At 45.3% G+C, this 22,603-nt stretch overlaps 1 protein-coding gene across 2 annotated transcripts; it reads right to left on the bottom strand.

Moving 5' to 3' along the window:
• Positions 1-5,682: 5,682 nt before the first annotated feature.
• UPK1B (uroplakin 1B) lies at positions 5,683-17,498 on the bottom strand. 2 transcript variants are annotated; one of them, XM_039717959.1, is made up of 8 exons: positions 17,434-17,498; positions 12,104-12,191; positions 11,390-11,590; positions 9,817-9,891; positions 8,979-9,089; positions 8,515-8,694; positions 7,648-7,731; positions 5,683-7,020 (listed from the first exon to the last, which is right to left on the bottom strand). In XM_039717959.1, the coding sequence occupies exons 2-8, from the start codon at positions 12,170-12,172 to the stop codon at positions 6,970-6,972; spliced, it is 771 nt and encodes a 256-aa protein (XP_039573893.1). In that variant the 5' UTR covers positions 12,173-12,191; positions 17,434-17,498; the 3' UTR covers positions 5,683-6,969. The 2 variants fall into 2 exon arrangements, with proteins under 2 accessions (XP_039573893.1, XP_039573892.1); XM_039717958.1 differs by having other exon boundaries at positions 17,391-17,452.
• Positions 17,499-22,603: the final 5,105 nt, after the last annotated feature.

Raw genomic sequence — 22,603 nt, 5'->3', positions numbered from 1 at the left:
TTTTTTTTCTGGGTTTGGTTTATGAATACAGTGCAAATGCTTTTGTCATCCTCTGACATGGAATTTGAGCCCCTCTTTTATTTTGTGAGTGGCCTGGGCACTGATCTGTGTTTGTGTGGGCTTTGCTGGTGGGGACTGAAGGTTAGGCCCTGACCACACACTTTTCTGATTGGAGAGTAGGGGAGCTGCAGTTGCTCTGCAGCTCTGAAAATGAAATGAGAGCTTGGAGATTTCTGTAGTTACTGGTATCTGAAATGCTTTAAAAATTGTAAGGGTAAAATAATCTTTTCTTTTACCATTGCTAGTTCTACCAGGCTGAAGTTTCAGTGATGTGCAACCATGTCCTCCTATTTAGCACATCTCCAGCAGAATTCTGCCTTGCCTGTGATAATGCAGAGCAACACAGAGTAGAGTATGAAAAAACTTTGTGATCCCAGTTCTTGTACAGCAGAAGCCAGGCTGGAACAGAAGAACTTACTATGAAAGCTGCTGGTGCACCATGTATGCACTTCTGTTGATTTGTAAAGGACAAGCAAGAACTTAAACAAATTATTAATTTAGTTCCTTGGCTGTCATTGAGCCAATCTCTGAGTTGTATCGTGGAAATGAATATTGTTATTATGTGTCCCTTATTCCATCCTGGGATCAAAGTTAGGAAAAAAAAGAGGGGTGTTTTGTGCTTGTAGCTTCAGTGGATGTATCTGCAATGCAGCTTGATCACTGTTCTCTCTGAAAGGCAGATGAATCATCAGGTTAAATGAAATACTTTTTTTCCTACTCAGCAGCTGAACTCAGGGCTTGACTCCCATTCCTACCTCCTCCATTACTTCAGTTTCCCTTTAGGAAAATGCCTGGGGTGTGCTTCCTGCTTACCATGGCAACTGGCATACAAATTGAGAGAGAAAACCATGTTTGTTGAACTCTGGAATTGTTGTTAGCCAGAGCCAATTATCAGTGCTGTATGAGAACCAGTATTTTCCCATTCTTTGTGCCACAAGGTCTCGCAATGACTTGGCCATAAGGCAAGGGGAGAATCTCAGAGTGCCCCACAGCATTCCCATGGTTATGAAAATTAGGCCAAAAGGACACTGCAGACCTGCTCCTGCTGCAGTTCGCACTGTGCACTGAATCAGGGTGCTTAAACACATGGCAGTGCTTGAACACTCTTTCAGCCAGTTTCTTTTGCCTGCCTGACTCAGGGCAATGCCCTGCGTAGGTTGTATTGGAAGCCACAGCTACAACATTTTGGATACTTTCAGCAAACCAAAACCAGGATTAAGCAAGTTCCCAACCTGGCTGTTAACCAGGAATCAACCTTACCCAGCACCAAGGAGCATTTGACACTGGTGTCTCGTGCATCCCCACTGCAACACAGCAGTCCAGCAGCTCTGGGCAGCAGGACATCCCACTGGGATCCCACTGGATGGGGCTAAAGCTCAGCTGGCAGCAAAGGGGAGGCCGGCAGTGCAGGAAAGGGAGACTAGCACAAGGCACCACCACCAACAAAAAACAGAATAATAACAGCCAAGATAGAGAAAGGCAGTGAGAGTTCTGAGTTCATTTTCCATTTGGACAGGATAAACTATTCAAAGAACGTGCCTCGCCACAAGGGTAAGGGATGAACAGTTCCAGTGTTAAGGATTAGAAATGAATGGGATCTGCAAAGCTCAGACCTGCCCAAGTCCTGATGCCCTCAAAAGTTAGACACAGTGTGAGTGTCAAAACTTGAATGTTTTTGCCTCACTCCATAATTAAACATATTTTCATATGTCTTATTAGCAAACTGCAGTGTAAGATGAGCTACATTTTGCAAACCTAGACAACTCCTAGGAATTATGTTTGCATTTTGGGTCCAGATCCATCTTAAAATGGGACCTGTTTTCTTCCATAGCACATCTGCTGCAGAGGGTACATTTCTCAGTCATTTAAATTCCTTATCTGAAAAGACCAGGAATTATTTGAATTCAGTGAGAGGAAATGACTTCAAAAAAAAAACTTTGTAGCTGCTTAAGAAAGAACCACAAGGCACAAAAACATGGGAACAACCAGAACTGGAGAAAGGAGAATAACACACATGATGATTATTCAACAGAGGAATTTTCTAGATAAGTGAAACCCAAAAAGAAAAAAGAAACCCAACACCCAACAGCCATGAGATTAAATTGAACCAGTCAGAGGAATATCAGGTAACATTTTCTTTTCTTCTTCCTTCACACGGATCAGGAAGAAGAAATCAGAAAAAAATAGTGCTCACAAACTGCTTTGCTCTTTTTTTTTTTTTTTTTTTTTTTTTTTTTTTTCCACTGTGAGATAATTTACTTTAAATATCAAGGGTCAGACAGTATAAAAGGACTGGGCTGGTTATTTACAGGGTGGCTTGGATTTACAGACTCCAGCCTCTGTGCCAGCCACAGTACCCTGCTGAAGGTGAGCATTGTTTTGGGAAAAACAGAGAAGTCCTGCATTGGCCCACAGTTAGCAACAGCCCTGGGTAGCCAGATAAGCTCACTACTCAACACTTGTCTCTCTTGCAGGGTTTATCTCAACTGGTGATCATGCAAGAACTGCACATGACCTTGCCTGTGATGTAATTTTACCTTGGAAGTAAGTCAGAAACACTCTCACCTCACCTTTTTTCCTATTGAGGATCAACCCTCGGCCATCATAATCCACTCCTCCCAAAGCAGGATCTCCTAAAGATGCCTGAGATTGCAGGGAGAGCTCTTGCAGGAGGTTCCCAGCATACCACACGTTGCAGGGGATTTCCCCAGTTGCCAAGGAGGGCAGGGCTGCCAAGGTTTGGGAGGAGGAGGATTCATTTAGGAGCTAGTTTTAGGTCATTGGTCCCAATGAACATTTGCTTGGCATGAGTCCCTGTTGTAAGGAATGTGAAAAACTAAGATACCAGGGCAGTGAGCAGGAAAGGGAATAAATCACCCGTGTCAGAAGATACAGAACACCACTGTCAGCCTGGTTCCTAGTTTTCCCAATGAGGTGGGTAGCCAGAGGTAAGTATGGAACATAATGGTCATTGTATGTCATACATTAACCAGCAAGGTAAAGAAAAACAGGGCCGAAAGAGGTCTTGTGCAGAAGAAGTGAGGGGAAAGAAGGAAGGGGTAGGAAGACTTATTGGAAAAATGGGGGTTGAGGTACAAGATACACAACGGCAGCCCCACAATGCCCCATTGCCTGAAGGAACAGACACCTTCAGTACTGCCAGCAACAAACAGTCAGCAGTGTGAAAAACACCAGGTTACATTCCTGTGTGCATGGGAGGGTGGCATGTCAGATTATTTTTGGATTGGAGGACACAGCACTCCATCAGCTATGAACAGAGGGTGCATCTCAGCCAGACTCTTGATTTCTCAGAGCTGGGAGTATTGTAATAAGTTAATAATCTAAAAATACATTTGGTAACTCCATGGGAGAATAGAAGTGTGCTTTTATTGCCACGAGAGAACTGTGAATATTCACACCTACAGAGAATAAATACACAGAGCAAATCTGCAAACAAACCAAATGACTTTCACCTGCAGCATTTTTTTTTCTTCATCCTGTCTTAGCAGGATGTCTTAGTCCAGCAGTTCTCATGGACTAAACATGGGAACAACCATGTTGCCTGCCCTGAAGACTACGTACATCCATGCCTTCAGGAAGCAATCCAAACAGCTGAGAATGACCAGGATTCTTTTACAAGTCTCAGCTGACACACAAGCCTGGTCACCACCATTCCTGTCACAGACTCCATTCTTTCCTCACCCTTTCCCTGGCTCCCCAGGTAATTTCAGAGGCTGGAATCAACCTTCAGTAGCACGCCTTTTTCTGATTTTTCATCAGGATTTTTCATGACCCCGATCAACATCATTCTGTCATCAGTCCAATCCTCTCCTTCCCCCTTAGTTCAGGCAGATGAACCTGGGTTTGTCTGGATGCACTGTAGCGTGTTTGGCACTTCTGCAGAGATCCACCACTGCCTGGATCACTTGGTCAGCTTTTATTTTTTTAGTACACAAATCATAAAGTGCAATGGGAGGAAAAGGCTTAAGAAGCAGAAAGCAAATTTGAAGAACACAAACTGAATTGACTTGAGCTGCCATTTATGTAATAGGTCAATGGTATAATTTGCAACTGGTTGGAACAGTTAATACTGCAATAGTATAATTTAAAGTATTGCCAGTTTCTCTTCTCCTTCAAAATCCTGCAGCATTTTCCTCTATATTTTTCCTCTATATAAAATGCATTTCTGTAGTCATACCACACTTAGATGGAGCAGAAAGGTCTGAAGCAAAAGACCAGAGGAGGAAAATAATATTTGATCTTACCTACTTCTGTGGTCCTACCATTTTCTCCAGGCAGAATGTCCAGTGATATCCATATTCACAAGACCTTACTAGCCTCTGGAAGGTCCCACAGCCAGGTGTTTCACCCATTTGCAGAGCTGCTTGAGTTTCAGAAAAAACTCAAGCAAGAGGCCCTTATGCAGGAGGGCAGCTATCCACGACCAAAAGTTATTGGAGGCGTTGGGCTGAGCAAGGACAGAGTCTCTGTGCCTGCCATGTCCTTCCTGCTCCATTTCTCTCCTCTCTGCTGTTGCAGTTGGCAGGAATTTGCAGTTTCTGGCAAGTAGCAGAGAACCTAGTCATTGCCATTGCTCCCTAGCTTTGGCAGATGCTGATTCTCTTTAGATTTCTTTACATTTAGGTATTACTGTAGCTTTCAGCAGCATAAACATAAAAACACCCAATCCCACTTATGCCTTGTGAAAGCTGACCTAGAACAGAGCTGGACGGAATTAAAGAATAAAGTAGGTATTTATTAAAAGGCCTCAATGGATCCACTTTGGGCAGTACAAGAACCCAACCAGGGCTACACCCAAGATGAACCAAAATGGTCACAAAAATGGACAGCTGGTCAGAGGATCTCACACTTTTACAAGTTCTGGTTCATTTGCATATTGGAGTTAATTGTCCAATTATAGTTTTAGGTTGTAAGTCCCATCTTTTCTTTTTTTCTCTCTCTTCAGTCCACGTTTATGCTCTTGGGCCTGAAAATTGGGTCGGCTGTCCTTGGTCCCAAGCTAGAAAAGGAATTGTTTTGTCTAGATATTCTGTGAAGAGAGCTTAACATCCCTTAATATGAAGTTCAGAACTACACACTAAAGCAGTACAGAATCTGAAAAATATGAAAGCTAAAACCTAAGGCATCACTACCACCAAACCTCCCCCTCACCCCCTTGAGAACCAAACTTTAAACACTGACATACACAGTCTGCATGGTCAATCCATGACTCAAGGCTCAAAACAAAAGTGCTGAAGACTAATTTCCTTATGGAATTTCTCAGAGTCCAGAGTTTCCAAGACAGTCACCACACCACTGAACCAGGGGAGTGGCTAATCCATGAGGACTGTCAGTTCTGAAGGCACAGTCATACAGAAAACTCCTTCGGTGTTGCAGGGACCCAACCTTTCTTCCTTAATCACTTTACCCTTATATCTGCCTCCTCCTCTCCCTCAGCACTCCGGCAAGGAACTATTTGGCTGCTGAGTTTCTGTAGCTGCATCTTGGTGCTTTAGCATCTCTGTTACAGGATGATAAAGCCTGTCATTATCCTGCCCCACATGTCCCAGATGCAGACCTTTATTATTTTCCCTTCCCAAAGACACAATCTTAAACAAGAGAAAAAATTCACTTACATTTCTTTTTAATTAGTATTTTGGTGAATATACAAAAACAAAGAATCAAGGCAGATGGCAAGCATCAGGACATGAACCAGTACATCTTTGGAAGAGGCTTCACCTTAAAACACTCTGCAGAGGAGCACACTTCTCACAATACATTTAACTATTGAAGCGTTCACTAGGAAAGACACCAGCTCAGTCTGGGCCAAAGTAAACAGCCTTTATTGAACAGAGTAAAAACTGCAAGCACTGATGCAAGGACTGGGTTTGGTTCAGTTAGCTCCTTGCTTGCATTTTTTCACAAGAGTTACTCACTGCCATTATTTGCCATTTGTCCTACCTGACCCAGGGATGTGGAAGGGGAGTGACACAGGGGGTGTGACCACTTACACACAGGTAGCTAAAGCAAGAAGCACAATAAACCAGGAGCATGGGACAGCCACATTTGCAAAGGCAACTACAGCACAGAACCCCCTGTGTACTGCACAAATTCTAGCCTGTAGATGTATGAAACCTTGTGCAAAGTACATAACAGCTTTCTTGAAGGAGTTGCTTGTTAGCAAGTGGAGCTTTTCCTGGACTGGCACTTCTGAAGGTAGGAGCACATGCAGTAGTTTCATCAGTGACAGGAGGTAGGCTTGCATTTAGGCAGCATATTGCTGAGAAGCGAGCTAGCCTTTTATTGGGCTTGACTAGCAACAGACTTTCTGTTTGTGATATGATTTTATTGCTGACACACTTAAATACTCAGAGAATTTGCCTTATTCTAAGGCAAGGGTGACAGAGCCCAGCAAGAGAAGTTGATCAGTAGAATATAACAGAGAGGTCTGCAGTCTTTTCCCTTGCAGCATCTGTCCTTACTGGTCACAGGAGGTTATAGTTTTGCTCACATAGACCTTCCAGAAGCGTTATAATTTAAATTCAAACTAATTTTAGAGAGATATTTTTCTGGACCAAGTGTGTATGGACATTTTCTTTTCTGATGTCATCAGAGAACAAACCAGATCACTTTTTTTCTCATCTTATGCTCCAGAACTTCTTGCACAGTGAAAGAAGGATTGTGCTTCAGCCAGGAGGCATTAAGGCTGCAGAACAAGGGGCAAAGCAGGGACAAGAAGATTCTTTCCTGCAGTCCTCAGTTCTTTGTGTCAAGTTTTTGGAGGGGCAAAAGTATATATGGGAGAGGTAGTGGGAAAACTTCAAATCCTCCATGGCTTGAGGAGAATGAAGTGGGAGACAAATGCAGTTTCACATGGCTCTTCAGGACAGCACTGAGGACACCAGGCCTTCAGTATTCAATTCCAGTCCAGTAGAACATGGTGCCAAGGAGGACGCAGAACTGAAATGACAACACTATTAAGTTTCTCTGCCCCCCGTTTCGTGCTCTCCACCCCTCCCCCAGACCCATTTAGTCGTACAGGTAGGAGAGAGTAAAAGAAATTCTTCAAAAGCAAAGTCTGTTCAGGCAGAGGATCTTAAAGTTTTTTATCTGCACAGAATCTACACAGCAAAGAAAGAAGATACGTGCAGCTATAACTATTTGACTGTATCACTCTGCTCACTGGGGATTATCTGTCATGAAGTTGCTGAACCCTGAGTACTGAATACACTCATACAAAATCTTCAAACTACAAACTCAATTATCCATCTTGATGATCCAATACCCTTCGCAGAGAAGAATCTGCAAGCTGTGTTTGCTGTGTTGTATTGCTGAGATGCCAGCAGGTCACAGCACACCATGGCAGGCTGGAAGGCCATCTAATTCCTCACCTCTGGAAGCCAGAATGGAGGCGAACTTGTAAATGTAGCCCTTAGTGGAGCAGGCTACAGTCAGATTTGTGATGAATGAATGACGATAATCGATGGACATTTTAAATGCGTCAGTCCTGTCATCCACCTCCACCCAACTGGGTGTGGAATAGCAAGAAAAGAGAAGAGGAAATAAATGCAAATATTAAGTACTTACAGTCCAGCAGAGGATGGCAAAGCCAAACCAGGCAACACCCCAGGCATGTGCATTCACTGGCCCAGAAATAGCATCATAACAACCCTGAAAGACAACCAGCGATGACTCAACACCAGCAATGAACCTGCACTGCAAGGTGACAAACTTATCCACCCCTGAGAGAGACTGAGCTGGCATGGTGGCATGCTCATCTGCTACTGCAAATTGGGTATCTCAGAGGATCTCAAAAAACCAAGCCAGAGCTACACTGCTTATTGATAACTTGCAGATAACCTACCTGTTTCTGGCTCCAAAGACAAAGTAGACCCATCTCAAACACTTCAAGGACAACTTGCTGTGCCATCCACTTGCCAAGTACACTTAGATGTTAGATAACCAAACACAGCTGACATAGAACTGACCTCCAGAATCAAGAAGCATCAAGAAAATTTGGAAGCTTGAATGCCTTCTAGAAATGCAAGCTAGTGCAGGAGCTGATGCTCATGACCTAGCAACCTCGTGAATAGGACATAATGGTCTACTGAAAAGTTCTTCCTTGAGGAGGAGAACTGCTGATTTACTTACTCATATTGTATACTCGCATTTTTGGGCTAAGTTTGATTTAACTACTGTCCATCTACGTGTTAGAGATGTCGCTTCTTATCAGTGGCTTGGGAGATTTCTCTCTCCATCAGGAAAGACTTTATCCTAAAAAAGATTCCTGTCGTGTTCAGCAACATGGTCAGGACTCTACAAGCATTTCTTCTCCTCCAGAAAGCTTTTGGACACCTGTAGCTTACAGTGAAGGAGAAAGGCTATTCATGGTTTTTTTTCCCTTCCAGCAAGCACTGATGTATGCTAACTGGAAAAAAGCAAAGATGATCTTACATTGCTGTTATAGTAGCCAGACACTCCAAGTTTGCAGCCATCAAGGTTGACAGGAAGCCCGTTTGCATCCAGGACGCAGCACGTCCGTGGCCAGGGGTAGTCGGCATCGCTGTGCGTGAGGCGGAAGGCAGACGTGTAGTCCTGCCAGTCGGAGGGGCCATTCACCCCACAGCAGTGGTTCTGCAGGGACAGAGAATGGAAGGGTCTTTGTGGGCCCAGGTCACAGCCCTGCACATGCCAGGACACTGGTTAGGCATTAATCACAGATTTATGGGGGAGATTTTTGAAGTGCCTGCCTTTGACAGTCTGCCGTCTGATAAACGAGCTAAAGGGGAAGTGTGTCAGAACTTTATTTAAGGTTCAAGACAGATGCCATCCTCTTTATTATCCAGCAGCCTCAAGGAGGACTTGAGATTCCAGGCTTGCAGAGCATTTAGTAATTAGTGACTTTTCAGTGTTGTTACCTGACGCATGACGTCATCCCATGTCGTTGTGATCTCATTGTCACTGTTATTGGCTGGGTCTGACTTCTGATATCTCTCCAGCATTTGCTTCAGGAAGAACTCTGGAGTCAGCTACAGAAAAAAAAACAACCAAAAACAACAACAGAGAAAAATGCAGAAACTATGTAAATAAGTGGCCATGTAAAGCAAATACAGTGTTATTTGGGGAGGGCTTGTTTTCTTGTTTCAGAGTCCTGCTGGAGAACAGGAATGTTGCTTCTCCTCTGGTTTTACACATGAGAATAAAGAGCAGGATTTGAGGAGCAGGAGCAACAAAGATGAAGATCTCAAGCAGGCACTACTAGATATATATCACAAGAGCTGTGCAGAAGCTATGGATTGCATTTGGTATGTTGGAACTAAAGCACCACAAATAATTTCCCTCCCCATAGTATCTCCAACAATCCATGTAATCTTTCCCTCACTAATAACACTGCCTGGGGCAATGCTGAAGATTTGTCTCCTCTGTGTATGATAGATTAATCAGTTGGTAGCTGAAAGACTAAACACTTTATTGATGATTCAACTAACCCACGCTATTATTTCCTTAACCACAAGGTGTTAAACATTTTAAAATGTTAAAAATAACAAAACTATGTTAGAAAAAAAACAAAGCTATTTCTTTGATCTGAATAATGATGCTGGAGTTTTTCCTTGTGGGGTTGTCTTCTGCTCAGCAGTAGTCCTGTGAGTTTACACTGTATTATCATATTTACTACGCTGAACAGGGTGACTGTGTGCCCTAGAATTTGTGTTTCCTAGCAAAGTTAAAAGAATACATGAGAAAAGAAATACTCACTGAGTCTTGGTGAGTTGCTGCTGTGATGCAAGAAGCCATTTCAAATGCAAAAGTGATCAGCATCAGAATGATGTACTGTGGGAGAAAGAGAGCAGAATTAGTTCTTGGAGAAACAGTTCAGCATTGTTTTCAAGATTAAGCCGGAAACTCTGCTTGATGCCAAGGTGGCCAGGTATCGTATTCCCTCTCACCCAGCCTGAATGTTCTCATAGCCCTTCCCTGTGCTTGTTCCTATTTGCAATCTGCTTTCTTGAAGGTGAATGATTGGAATTGTTCTCCATCTCACAGACAAGATTTCATCAGAACCTTATGGCATTAAGACTACCCTGCCTCCACGGAAAATACTTTGTCCTTTTCTTTGTTGCATCTCATTGGCAACCTATGTTTGTGTCATGTGTCCTCCTTTCACTTCCACTTACCAGCTCTAAGCTTTACAGCAGGAAGCTGTTCACTCCTAACAGGAGAGATTGTACTTTGGGGAAAGGGAAGGTACAGCTTAGGGCATCATTCAGATCCCCCTGATTTTTCATAGTCAGATTTCCTGAACACTCCTTCATTGTGAGCAAAGATCCCTCATGAAAACAGATTACAAGGCTCACCTCTCACAGTCTCCTTTACTCTTTTGTTTCCCTTTCCACCATAATCCCTTTGACAGTTTCCATATTTTCTTTGGAGTTCTCATGGATGTGTTCCTCCTCCCACATTTTATAATGTTCTTCTCTGATTTAAAGCATTTTTTTCATACTTATGCCAGCTTCTGTCCCTTGTACCCTCTCATACATCCTAAACCAGAGCCTTGGCTTTCAGCCAAGACACCAAAATTCAGAGTTAAGGGAATTCTGTTTCTTCAGCTGTTTTCTGGCATATTCCCTGGCTCAAGAGTTCAGGTCTCTGAGTGCCTCTTGTCTAAAACAGACACTCTGCAACTCCACAGTAATCCACAAGAGAGCTCATTTCAGAGTTTTCATCTCTACCCTTCATTAATGCAAACACCAATTAAGTTTTGCCAATGCCATACTAAATGACTAAGGAAGACATTGTACAGAGATTTGTCTACATCTTAACATTGTCTTTGGCTTATCCAAAGCTCTGTCCCCACCCCTGTAATTTCTGCCTGCCTGCTGATGTCTTATGTTCTTCATTGCACCCATATTTGGTATCCTGACACTAATGCCTTGTGCAGAAGTCATTACTTATCAGCTCCTAAACTGGGCAGTGTATGACAGCTGAAAAGCAGTAAGGGGTGGGGAGAAACAAGGATCTAGACCACATCCCAGATATATGCGATTGCACAAGTGCTCCCACATTGCTTCAGGGCAAGGTCAGGGTCAAGCCAGTCAAACCTTCACTGTGGCTATCTCCATTTATTTCCTCAGCCTGGTTCAGGAGCTTCTTGGGCATGAATCTTCACAGGAGTCACCTTCTGGGACATCACAGCCATGATCAAGAACCTCTGGCTCCTTATCAGTATAAATGTCTTTGCTCATTGGTTGTTTCCCAAGATGACCAGGGACACCAAGGCAGCGTTTGTTCAGTTTGGCAGCAATAGGAAGGTAAATTTTGCTACACTTACCACCAACAGCAAGGTCCTGCTGGCCTTGATGACTCCAATGATACCAAGGATAGACAGGGCAAAGAGTGCAAGGCCGACAAAGATGCCAATCCAGGCAGCAGCGTAGATGTCACGGTTTTCTGTGGCTCTCAGCAGAGGGTAGGGACCGTGGGGGTTAGACACAACATAGATACACTCTGCTGTCAGGGCAATGCCACACATCTGGGAAGCACAAGAAATCTATTAGTTCAGGGCTCCCCAAAGAAATAGCAAAGACAGAAGCAGGTGTAGACTGCTTTCCTTTAATTCAGCTTCCTGCCAAGTGGGAGCTACCCGACTCCCTCTGCCCAGCTCTACAATCTCTTGTATTGGAACTTCACAGAAGAATTGCAGGCAAATCTCACCCAGCCTTCATCTGAGAGGTCAGGCCTAGGACTTAAGGATGTTAAGAAAGAATGAACAGAACCATTCCATCACTATATGGAGGGAGGTGGGTGGAAAAATGTTGGTCTGCTCCTGCTGACAGTTCTAAGGCTTTTCTCCTGGCAAAAATCTTGGTATTATGGATCTGCCCCTGCTGTCCCTTTCCCACCCAATTGATAATCTAGGAAGCTCTCCTTATCCTCTTCTCTCATGCTTTACTGGACCGTGTATGTGTGGACTTCACAAATGAAGAGGGAGAATTGCTGTTTTAAGAAAGAAAGCCTCCACCCATACTTGTTCCACTTCACTTACCCCAATGACCACATTCCCAAAGATTAACAGACCCTGCAAAATGTGTGTGCAACCATCACTTTTTGCCATCTTTAATTCTTCATGCAACCTAGAAAACAACAAATACAGTCTTCAATTAAATCACCGGTACAATATGCTTTACTCAGAAACACAAATTATCCATGAGGAGAAGGATAGACAGAACTTGCCAGCCTGTCCGTACACCTCCCATCCCTTGCTTTACAGTAGTTCCAGAGGAGACCTATCCAGGTATTAATCTGCTAACTCAAACTCTCCCTAATACTTGAGCTACAGAAGACTGAGACCACTTTGGGGACAGCTGGTGTCTTCAGTTCCCTTTTGATGAGGATTTTCATCCTCACAACAGCACTCACAATGACCTCTGCTCATGGTGTGTCATTTTTACTTGGCCAGAAACAACAGCTACATCTGGATGGAGAGAAAACAAGTTTAGCACCCTCACCTCACCCCTATTCCAAAGAAGGCAGCGTTATTCCAGGGCATGCTATCCTGGGCCATTTTGACCAGCACCACCATGGGACTGAACTGGTAACCACCATGCTTTGGCTGTATCCCACACACACCCACAGCATAGGGCTTTGCTACTAACAGCCCCATCTCCCACCTGTGCTGGGAATGGGAGCTGACTCCCCCAAGCCAGGTATGAAGGAGGAAGAGAAGGAGGGAGGTTGCAGCTGGTTCATGGAGCCAAGGCCAAGTAGCATTCCTACTGAATTCCTGAGATTGCTTATATCCTGCAGTCTAGAGTCAGGTGCCCTGCATCAAATTCATCCCCTTCCAGAAAGAGCAGCATAAAGGTGTCAGTCAGAGGTGTGAGACCTCTTGGAGAAAGAAGCTCAGACACCAGAGCCCACCAAGTTTTTCTTTCCAAGGGATGGAGCATGTGTGCATGGAGAGGGTAAGGGGAAAAAACCCCAACCCTGGGACAACTGCATTTACCAGGTGGTTAAGAAAATATAAACCAGGAAAGAAAGGCTGCAGTGAGCCCAGCTTGAGCAGACAACAGCAAAAACTGCTTGAATTTCCTTCTTCTGCCTGAGTACTTGCATTTGTGCCTCTGTTTTGCTGGGGCCACTGACTTCCTGATTCTTCAAAGAAGATGTTGGGAAATGTGAGCAGACAAATCTGCCAATGAAGGGGAGCTTTCTGAGGAACAGAGCATTGTGAGACCTCTCTAACAATGCCACCTCCTTCCTCCTCAGCAGCTGCCTTTTTTGGGGTATGCAGGAGTTCCAACAGTGACAGATGAAAACCAAGCACTTCCCACCACTCTTTCTGCAGTGGTTTGAGGGTTAGGCATGCAGACATCCCCAGTGCTCTCATCATTATATTGGCAGTGCCTAAGTATTTTTGTATGATAGCATGTGAAGGAATTTTTTAATAACATGAATTTTTTAATGTATCCATTATTTTTAAGTTGAGAAGATATTTTTAGTCCCAGCCAGGTGTTTGGAGGCCAGAACCAGTACACATGAAACTGTATAGCTTTGTATTTGAAAATGGCAGGCTCATGAGGTCAGCCTCGATCTCTGTCCCTGCCAAACATCCTGACAGGCCAGGGTGTCCAGGGGTTGTCTTGCAGGTCAAATCTGAGTCTGAGCAATGCTCAGCCATGTACTCTGTAACACAACACTGCAGAGTCTGCCAAACCTAAGATGAATCCTGGTTTCCCACTCATCTGAGAGCTGGAGAGACCACTGCCTGGCTCATGGATCTGTGTGCTGCAAACTCCAGAGATGTTAAAAAACCCTTTAATTATTACCATCTAAGGGACATCACAAGCCAGGCAGCAATCCAAAAAGCAAGGATCTCTTTCCTGCCTGAACACAGGCACTTGAACTCTGACTGCTACATGGAAAAGTGGGTCTGCTCCAGCTGCATTGCATAAAGCAAGGTTGAACGTGTTACCCTGTTCAGTGTAACAACAGCACTGACACCTTGTACATGGGCTGCCCATCCAGCCCAAGCTCTTTCCACAAGCTGGCTTTCTTCTCCTCCTTGGCAGGCAGAACCTGGCTCACTCCTGTCTCCCCTTGGGCAGGTATTGTTGCAGTTACATTAGCTGGAGAAAGCAAGCCCCTTCTCTTGGGGTGAGCCCACCTCCAGTGGGTTACTGTGGTTGTGAGGAAAGGTGGACAGTCACCACCACAGGTATCAGCTGGAAAATGACAAGTTTCCAGACAACCTAAGGAACACCTTAACTAAGTTCAATGGGATTGCAGCACAGGGGGAAGCAGAGAGACCACAAAGAGCAAAAGGGACGGAAAAAAGGATGTACTCTAGACCTAAAAAACCCCACTGCTGCCATATTTCAATGAATTATCCCTCTGCCTCCAAGTGATTGGTGCCAAAAGAGCTCATTTCTTGGTGTCCACTTCATTAACCTGTGCCACATGGGTCAACCCCTTGTCTGACCTCTTCTCCCTTGCAGGTGGTCCAGTATTACTGTCAGCTACGAGAGACCAGGCAGGTGCTCCAAGGCCATGACAACAGCTTGGGCAGCTGGAGAGCCAATCCTCCAACGTGTCCCAGAGGAGAAGCTGTGGGAGACTGGGAGCTTTCCACTGCTCTTCATGCCTCGGAGATGAGCTGCGTTTAGCAAGAGCAGGTTGCACAGCACTAGGCACAGGTGCACAACTACAGAGGCGAGAGGCAAACTTGGCTGGTGTGCCCGAAGCAGGCTGTGCACAGAGGTGACTCACAGGCACCTGCGGGTGTGACAGTGGTGGGCAGCCCTCCTCCCAACCCCCAGAGACACAGCTGCCAGCAGCTTCTGCCTGCAGACACAAATGCATTTGGAGGTAGAGAAGCCTTCTTCTTGAGCTTGTTAAAATTAATTTTATGACCCAAATGCATTTTCCTGGGGCTTCAAGGAAACCCCTGAGGACACTGGAGCTTCAGCTGCAACCTTTATCCAAAACTTCCACTAAGAAGGCAGCCAGGTCCTGGAATTTCAACCTTGACCTGGTGTTCCTCGGCACATCCTAGAAACCTTGCAATTTAGGTATGACCTAAGTCTGAGGTATTCAATTATCACTACCGCAGACTTTGCTCCATGCTCTAAGCAGCTTTGGAAAGGTGTTTGTTGCTCTTGTTGTACCAAAAACCCCTGTGTCCCTCCTGAGGCACATACTTCTTACTCTTCCTGACACTCTGGTTACAAGCAGTACAACTGGTTGTAACTTCTCCCCTCTCCTCTCCCCTCACACCCCCAAAACACTTACACTCATGGGGGTCCAGCTGAGTCTGCCAGAGCCCAGGAGAAGTGGTAGCTTTCCCTCCCCCGGTACCCCACAAGATGCAGACAATCTATTATTTCCATGCCCTTGAAACTTTCTTGACCTCCCCTCACTTCCTTTACTCTCAGTACCTCTGAGACCCTCAGCACAACTGTGGGAGATGAAAAGGAAGCTTCTTTCTGCAGAGGCTGGCTTCTGCCCTTGTGGTTTAGGTGATAACCTCACGCAGGATTTGAAAGGACACTATTCTGGCAACAGTTCCTGTATTCAAATGGGATTTGGGGTCTGTTGTGCACCCCTCACACACATGGTGCTGATCAATATTTTGAAGCCTCCACACCCTGTTTCTATAGGCTGGGACAGGATTTCAGTGGCCTTACAGAACTCCCCCTTCTTAGCCTAGCTCTACTCCATCTCTAGCCAAAAAAGCCAATGGATAATAATTCATTTGGCATTGCCCAACACAGAACCAGGTGGCATTTTGATTGCCTTGCATTTTGTGCTAGTTGTCAAGCACTGTGACAAAGGAACGTCCCAAAACATCCCTGTGAGCATCACTGGCTTTATACGCTGCTCCTGAGGTTTCTCATCATGGTGGTGGGGCTTGCAGGGGCTTCACATCACCCCTTGCTACCTCCCTTTCCCTCAGCGTCCCTGCTCAGGGCGTTGCATTCTCATGCCCTGGTGCAAGGAGGCAGAGACAAAGGATGCGTTTGTTTTATGACTCATGGGCTGTGCCCGCCTCGGCTGAAGGGCTCTGCACCACTCGAGCGCAGCTGAGCAAACCCGGCTGCTCAGCAGCAGAATCCTGGTCCCTGCCCGCACAGCCCAACGGGCAGAGCCTGGGCACCACCCCTCCTGTCCAAGCCCAGCTGGAGAGCATGTCTCTACAGGCAGGAGCAAGATGCCCGGGCTAGCCCTGGGGTGCTGATGAAGGGAAGTCATCCAGGTGGAACTGCTGCCGGAGGGGATGTGCCAAGGCCAGTGCCAGTGCCTGGGAAGCCTCCGTGAGCCACAGACCTGCCCACACCCAGACCTCCTGTGGACACCAATGCCTCAGCAATAAACTTACTTTTGGGTTTTTTTAAAATTGGTTGTGATGGAAAATTTATCCCCTAAGGGGCTTAAAAAGAAGGTATTTTCCCAGTGCTTGGGGTATCTTGAGAAAGCACAGTTTTTAAGAGGAAGTAATTTAATACGTTAATGATGAATCGCTTGAACTCCATTGTAAGAAGCCGAATGTTTTACAAATGTCAGTTCATCATTTGTTTACTCATTTCAAAGCAAACATCTCCAGTGGACACAAACTCATACACTCCTCCTGCCCTGCTGGACTTTCCCCAGTGCTCCACCTCTGACAGAAAACTTGTTGTGTGCTAGGAGTCAACCACACTCAGAAATGGAAGACACAGACAATTATTTTATGCTACCAGAGGAGAAAAAGAAAGCAAAAACATAGCTCAGCATCAAGCAGGGGTCACAGACTAATTAAGTTTCCTTTCAAAGAGATTGCTATGAAATGAAGCCTGTGTGAACAGTGGTGTGGCTGGTAAATCATCATCAAGCATAATTACCTCGTAAGTAGAGCTGGGAGGTAGGTTTTTCCTCTCTCCTTTATTAATTCAGCACAGCCAAAACAAGCAGGTTTTTTTAACTTTCCTATTTTCACAAGTGAGGGGGAACTACAAGATTCGCTTCCTCTACAACAATTTTTCCTTTTTTTTTTTCTTTTAACACTCAGATTTACAACAGATTTAATTTTTCCATTCCCTTCTCCCCAGTCTTTAGGAGAAAAAATATTAAACAAATTAAAATAGCCATAGAGAGCCTGAGGTAAGAAAAATGAAATACTTAATAATTTCATGTAGTTAACCTTAGCTAGGTACCAGACTCCCACATACCAAACACAGTCCAGGGACTGAAATTAAAAAAAACATTGAACATAAGAGCTGTCTTTTCTCTTAATAGACACTTCCAGCTCACATGCCTCTTTAAGAGGAAGACCATGACCAAAGCAAGGCACTCACCGCTCTCTTCTCGTGATGCTTCTCAGCAGAAATCCCAACCCACCTGCAAAGCTGAAAAGTCCCCTTTCTCCCTCCTTCACTGCTCTTTAAAGAGCCCAGTTTGCTGAGGAGCGTGCTGTGTGATTGGTGGGGTGCCCATCACATGAGGAAAACTTTTTTTTCTAGCCAAACCTGTTCCCCGGTCCTCCTGGGACCAAAGGGTGTCTCTGTGATTCTTAGATCATATCGGAATGCCGTTGTGCTGAAAACACAAAGCTTTAAAGAATTTCTATTATTATACTCTCAAAAGGGTGGATGAGTGAGTCACTCATACGAGGCACTTGAACTTTAAAGAGGATGGGCAAGTTGGAAGGACTCAAGTATATGAGGATTGCTGGATCACTGTTTGAACATAGGTATAAAAAGAATGCACTGAATACAAAAATAATTTTAATGTTTTAATTTAATTATGTAGCACAGGAAAGATCCAGTTGTTTAGGTTGGATCCATTTTCATTTCATTCAGCTTGGGATTTTTTTTGGAAACAGAAGTGTAAGTGTTGGCTACTCTGCAGGACACTGTGGATGACATGAAAAGTGGGGAGAATATTTCATTTCCTTAGGCACTCTGGATTTTTCTTGTAGTCAGTCCTATTAAGACAGAGCAAAATCAAGAACAGATATATGTATTAATTGGCCTGTGATGAACTGAGAACAGCTAAGGCTGAGGAACACAACAGGAATGTCTCTCACCTTCCCCTCTCACCCTCATTCCAGCACAAGTTTGCCAAAAGTCAAGATTCACATTACTGGTGCCTTGAACATGTCTCTGGCAAAGCACAGGTGGTTGTACTTTTAGTTCTTTATTGGCTGATGCAAAAACCAGCCAAATAAATAACAGGCTTGGGAAGGGTAATGGGAGTTCCATGATATTAGAGCTCCTCACAAGTCAAAAAACAAGCATGAAAATAACATGTATATGTCCTATCAGTGGCCATCCTGGCAAATATTTTGTGTGAAATTAGTGAGCAATTGTTCTAAAGTCTTATGGATGCCTTGGTACTGTAGACAACTGAAGAGAGATCCCGCTCTCCCATGAGGTCTGTGTGAGATTTAACTGTGAACTAAGGACAGTACTTCTGGCATTTCCAGTTCCATGACAGCCATAAGCAAAAGGAGACACAGCCATTGCAGCCAGCCTGATCTAGTAGAAAGGGACAAGAAAATAGTCCCTCAGGTCCTCAAGAATACAGATGCAGATTTATCTAGACTTAAATGACTCAGACCTCTTTGCCCACTAATTTTGCTCCCTACAACCCATGCTATCTATTTTGGTGCAGTTGCTGCCCCATATTTTGGCAATGCTGGTGGGACCAGGTGTTTCACACCAGCTGGTGTCCTGGGCTCTAGGAAGGAAGGCTCACATCATTGTTGTTGGACACTGAGAGCAGCTGGCAGGGGAAAAAGCAGTGCATCCGACTCCTGAGCATCACGGTTGGGCTGATCTTGGGGCAGTGATTAGACAAAAGCCTGCCATGGTAAAACACCCCATCACATCTCAGCTGGGAGGAGAAAAAAGGCTGCAACTGTGGAAATACTGTCTTGAGAAAACAAGACAAGGAAAGAGAGGAGAGGGAAGGGGAAGCTGGCAGTGAAGTTCATAATCTTGCAAATCACCAGCACTGAAAGTAGCTGCTGGGAGAGAACCCAGGTGCAGCTGAGCTCTCGCAGCTCTGTAGCCCCGTCCAGTACACTGCAAAAAGCTGTCAGAGTGAATCCTTGTTTGGGCTGGAAGAGTGGGTCAGGCTGGACTGGGTGGTTGTCACCCTTCAGCTGCCATCACTATTTGGCTCTCACAGTTTGTTAATCTGGTTTAGAATCTGGGTAAGATTTTTTTTTTTGTGATCTCTGGAGAGAAATTTGATATAGGAAAGGAGAGGCTTGGGATGAGGGTTTTGTTTGTTTCTTTGCACTTCTTTTGGTGTCTGCCAACACGGTCAGACTATGAGTTTACATGAATGCCTGTGCAGAGCAGAGGGTCAAAGAGAGGCCTTGTCTGGGGAGGGAGCACAGTGGGGCTGACAAGCCAGGGCTGGGAAGCCCCCGTTCCCACAGGGGTACCTCCAGTGGGGTGCCTACAGCTGCTAAAGCCTCCCGTGTAGGACTGTGTCTGTGCTGGCATACTTCAGATGGACCAACACTTCCATACAGCCAGATCCATACATTTGTGCAAGCTCTTGCTCTTGGGGAAAGCTCCAGACTGCTGAGTGTGCACACCCTGCACAGGACCATATGTGTACGTACACAGGTACAAACCCATACACGTGTGTGCTTTGTGTATCCAGTCACAGGTCCACATATGCGCACACCTCTGCTGCCAGTAAGTTAAAGGCAAAGTGGAACTTGGGAGTGAAGACATGCTGCCGTTTGGGGTTTCTTCTGCAGGGATGGTCAGATGTTGAGGCCACAGCCTGGCCTATTTTCAGATGGAGGTGGAAAATGGATTTCTCAGGAGATCTATCACTTGGTTGTTGTTACTTGGTTGTAATGGGCTCAGTGGGTGACAGGGCAAAGTTAGAACATGTCTGTCACAAAGTATGCTGTGTTTATTCAAAATTGCTGTGGGAGGCATGCTAGAGAACACCCAAAGCTGCTGAGAAGGGCTGATTAGATGTTGTGGTTAGTTCCAGTATGCTGGTTCCACTCTTCACCTCTAAGAATACTTTCCTGCATTCCTGAATCCTTTGAGTTTCTTCTCTTCATAGCATGGAAATAATGATTTAAGGCTGAGATAATATGAGAGGGAGGAATTAGGGAGGGAGCGAGCACACAGATAGGAAAAGGAGCTTGTGTTCAAAGTAGCAGACTCCCAGGAGTCATCTCTGTGACCCCCTCATATCAGTGTCATGATGGAGCCACTGCCATCCGTGAGCAGGAGGCTCCTGACTGCATTTGCAGTGTTGCACAGTAAGATCAAAGCTCACGGTTGAGGAACCAGGCTTGGGAAATCCCTTTTCCCTACCAATGTGGCTTCAGTGTTGGCCAAGCCCGTGCTCCCATGCACAGGTTCAGCTTTACACACTGCCTATTTGTCCCAGGGAGGGGACTTTTTGAATGATTATCCCTCCAGCATATGGTGGCAAGTTCATGGCAGCACTGCTGGGAGTAAAGCCAAGCATCCCTGTTGCAGCATGCAGCAGAGGGGCTGCCACCTTTCCTGGTAGAGTCCTTATCTCATTAGCTGAGTCAGTAACCTCCTCCTTGAGGGCCCTGCTCCCAGTAGCCCCAGCCCCAATTCCTGCCACCCACCTTTGCTCCTGCATTCCCGGGAGGGCTGTGAACAGCTGCTTCCCAGTCCGCAGTTTGACCTTCCTTCCCTGGGCCAGATTTGGGTTTGAGGCTTGTGTCTGCCACCCAAGCCCTCCACGTGCCATGGCTGGGAGCCAGCTCCCCCTCGGAGTAGAAGGGAATTCCTAATGGCTGCCTCCTCTCCCATCTCAGTGCATCCGCCCAGGGGGTGAGGATGCAGGCAGTGGGGGACAGATGTCCACTGTGCCTCTTGGGTTTGCAGCTGGCCTGGCCTCCTGCCAGCCTTGCATCCCGCCTCCCCAGCTGAGTTGTGTGTTTTGCTACAGCTGCCTCCTCCTTTTGGCATAATTTTTGCCCTTTTTTGCCACTTCTATACCTCACAACCTCAAGAGAGAGGAATAATTGTGGGGTGCAGAGAATAAATAAGTGAACACCACCTAGTGAGATCAGGGGAGAGCAACTCTGTCTCTGAAATTGTTTACCAAACAGTGCTGAGTGTGGGGAGACAAATGGCATACCATGAGCAACAACCATGGGCTAATTATAGTGGGTTAGGATAAACCACCGGGCCACTGGGCTGGCCACCCCAGCTAAACCTGCAAACATATAGGCTGAAAAGCAGAACTGCATATATACATATTTAGTATGATGTGGAATGCAGTCAGTAACTTCTGTCTGAAGCCTCAGCTGCCTTGGTGAAGAGCGTTACAGAGAACACAGATACAAGCAATGCTGGCAATGCTGGGGTTTTGTATTTAGCAATGAATATGGCATTGCACTCTTAATTCCTAAGAAGAGTGCTTATATGGCACACTCTCAAGGACTGGTTTTTTTTTAATATTTTGGGTTAGGAGAGTGAGGCACCTTATCTTTCCAATTTTGTAGGGTAGCTTTATTCATGAGCTTATAACCACGTCTGTATTTTGGTATCATTAAAACTTGCAATTTTGGGTAGTTGCGTAAAGCCCAAGCTACTGCAATCATGAGATTGCTTGAAAATTTGTACTTTTAGCCTTTCAGAAGAGAATGTTTCTCCTGAATGTCAGCAAGCAGAAAGGACAAACAACTTGGAGAAAGACACTCTGTCTGGTAAAGAACTGAGGTCAGGCAGGGAACTGCTTCCCCTGGGAGGTTTGGGTTAGTATTCATAGTGATATTTGCACGTGTGGTAAAGGCAATAACAAATTAAATCTCAGTACTCTGCTGCTAACAATTAGACCAGTTGCTCTTGCTCTCTTCCTCAGTGGTCTCAAACCAAAAGAATAGAGAAGTAGTGGATTCTTGTAAAGATTAGTCTCTATTGGCTGCTACTACTGTTAATAAAGGAGACCCTCAGGGTGTCTTCTTGTACTCACTGAGGGCTCTAAATTGTACTCATTTGGGCTCTAAATCTCATCCTAAGGATGTCTCTTACTCTGCTGACTATGAAGGGAATTTGTAGGAGAGCCTCAACACGTGCCCAAGGCCAATATCTGCAAAGGAAAATCCAGACCAAAGAATCTGCATCTTAGAGCTGCTGATCTCATCCAGGTCTTTCAGCAACCGACAGGTCACATTTTTGTATACAGAAGTACCATTAGATAAAATAAACACGGAGGAGCATGGGAGAGTGCAGAGGTCAAGCTCTGCCCTGACTCCTTGACCACCAGCAGGAGTTTCTCCTGGCAGGGAAGGGGAGCCAAGCCCAAGAGTGACGCTCCACGGCCAACACCCTTAAGGCATAAAGGGGCCAGTAAAAGGGACATGGTGTTCTCTTGCATCTCATCTTCAGATGAGGGCAGGGCAGCTCACTCTGAAGAGGAGCCTGGCCACAGGCAACCATAGAATCACAGAATCATAGAATGGTTTGGGTTGGAGGGGACCTTAAAGATCATCTAGTTCTGACCCTTCTCTGGGCAGGGATGCCACTCACTAGATTAAGTTGCT

This window comes from Passer montanus, unplaced genomic scaffold (genome assembly GCF_014805655.1).
Source record: "Passer montanus isolate IOZ18808 unplaced genomic scaffold, ASM1480565v1 scaffold39, whole genome shotgun sequence".
Lineage (NCBI taxonomy): Eukaryota > Metazoa > Chordata > Aves > Passeriformes > Passeridae > Passer > Passer montanus.
Note: the sequence above shows the minus strand (reverse complement) of the source record. Positions and strands in the feature narration are given on the sequence as shown.

Excerpts from the sequence above, each read along its gene's own strand:
- UPK1B (XM_039717959.1), bottom strand. The coding sequence starts at position 12,172 with ATGGCAAAAAGTGATGGTTGCACACACATTTTGCAGGGTCTGTTAATC. Across the intron at positions 9,090-9,816 it reads CAGCAACTCACCAAGACTCA|CTGACTCCAGAGTTCTTCCT; the intron begins GTGAGTATTTCT and ends TTTTTTCTGTAG. Across the intron at positions 8,695-8,978 it reads GGGATGACGTCATGCGTCAG|AACCACTGCTGTGGGGTGAA; the intron begins GTAACAACACTG and ends CTGTCCCTGCAG.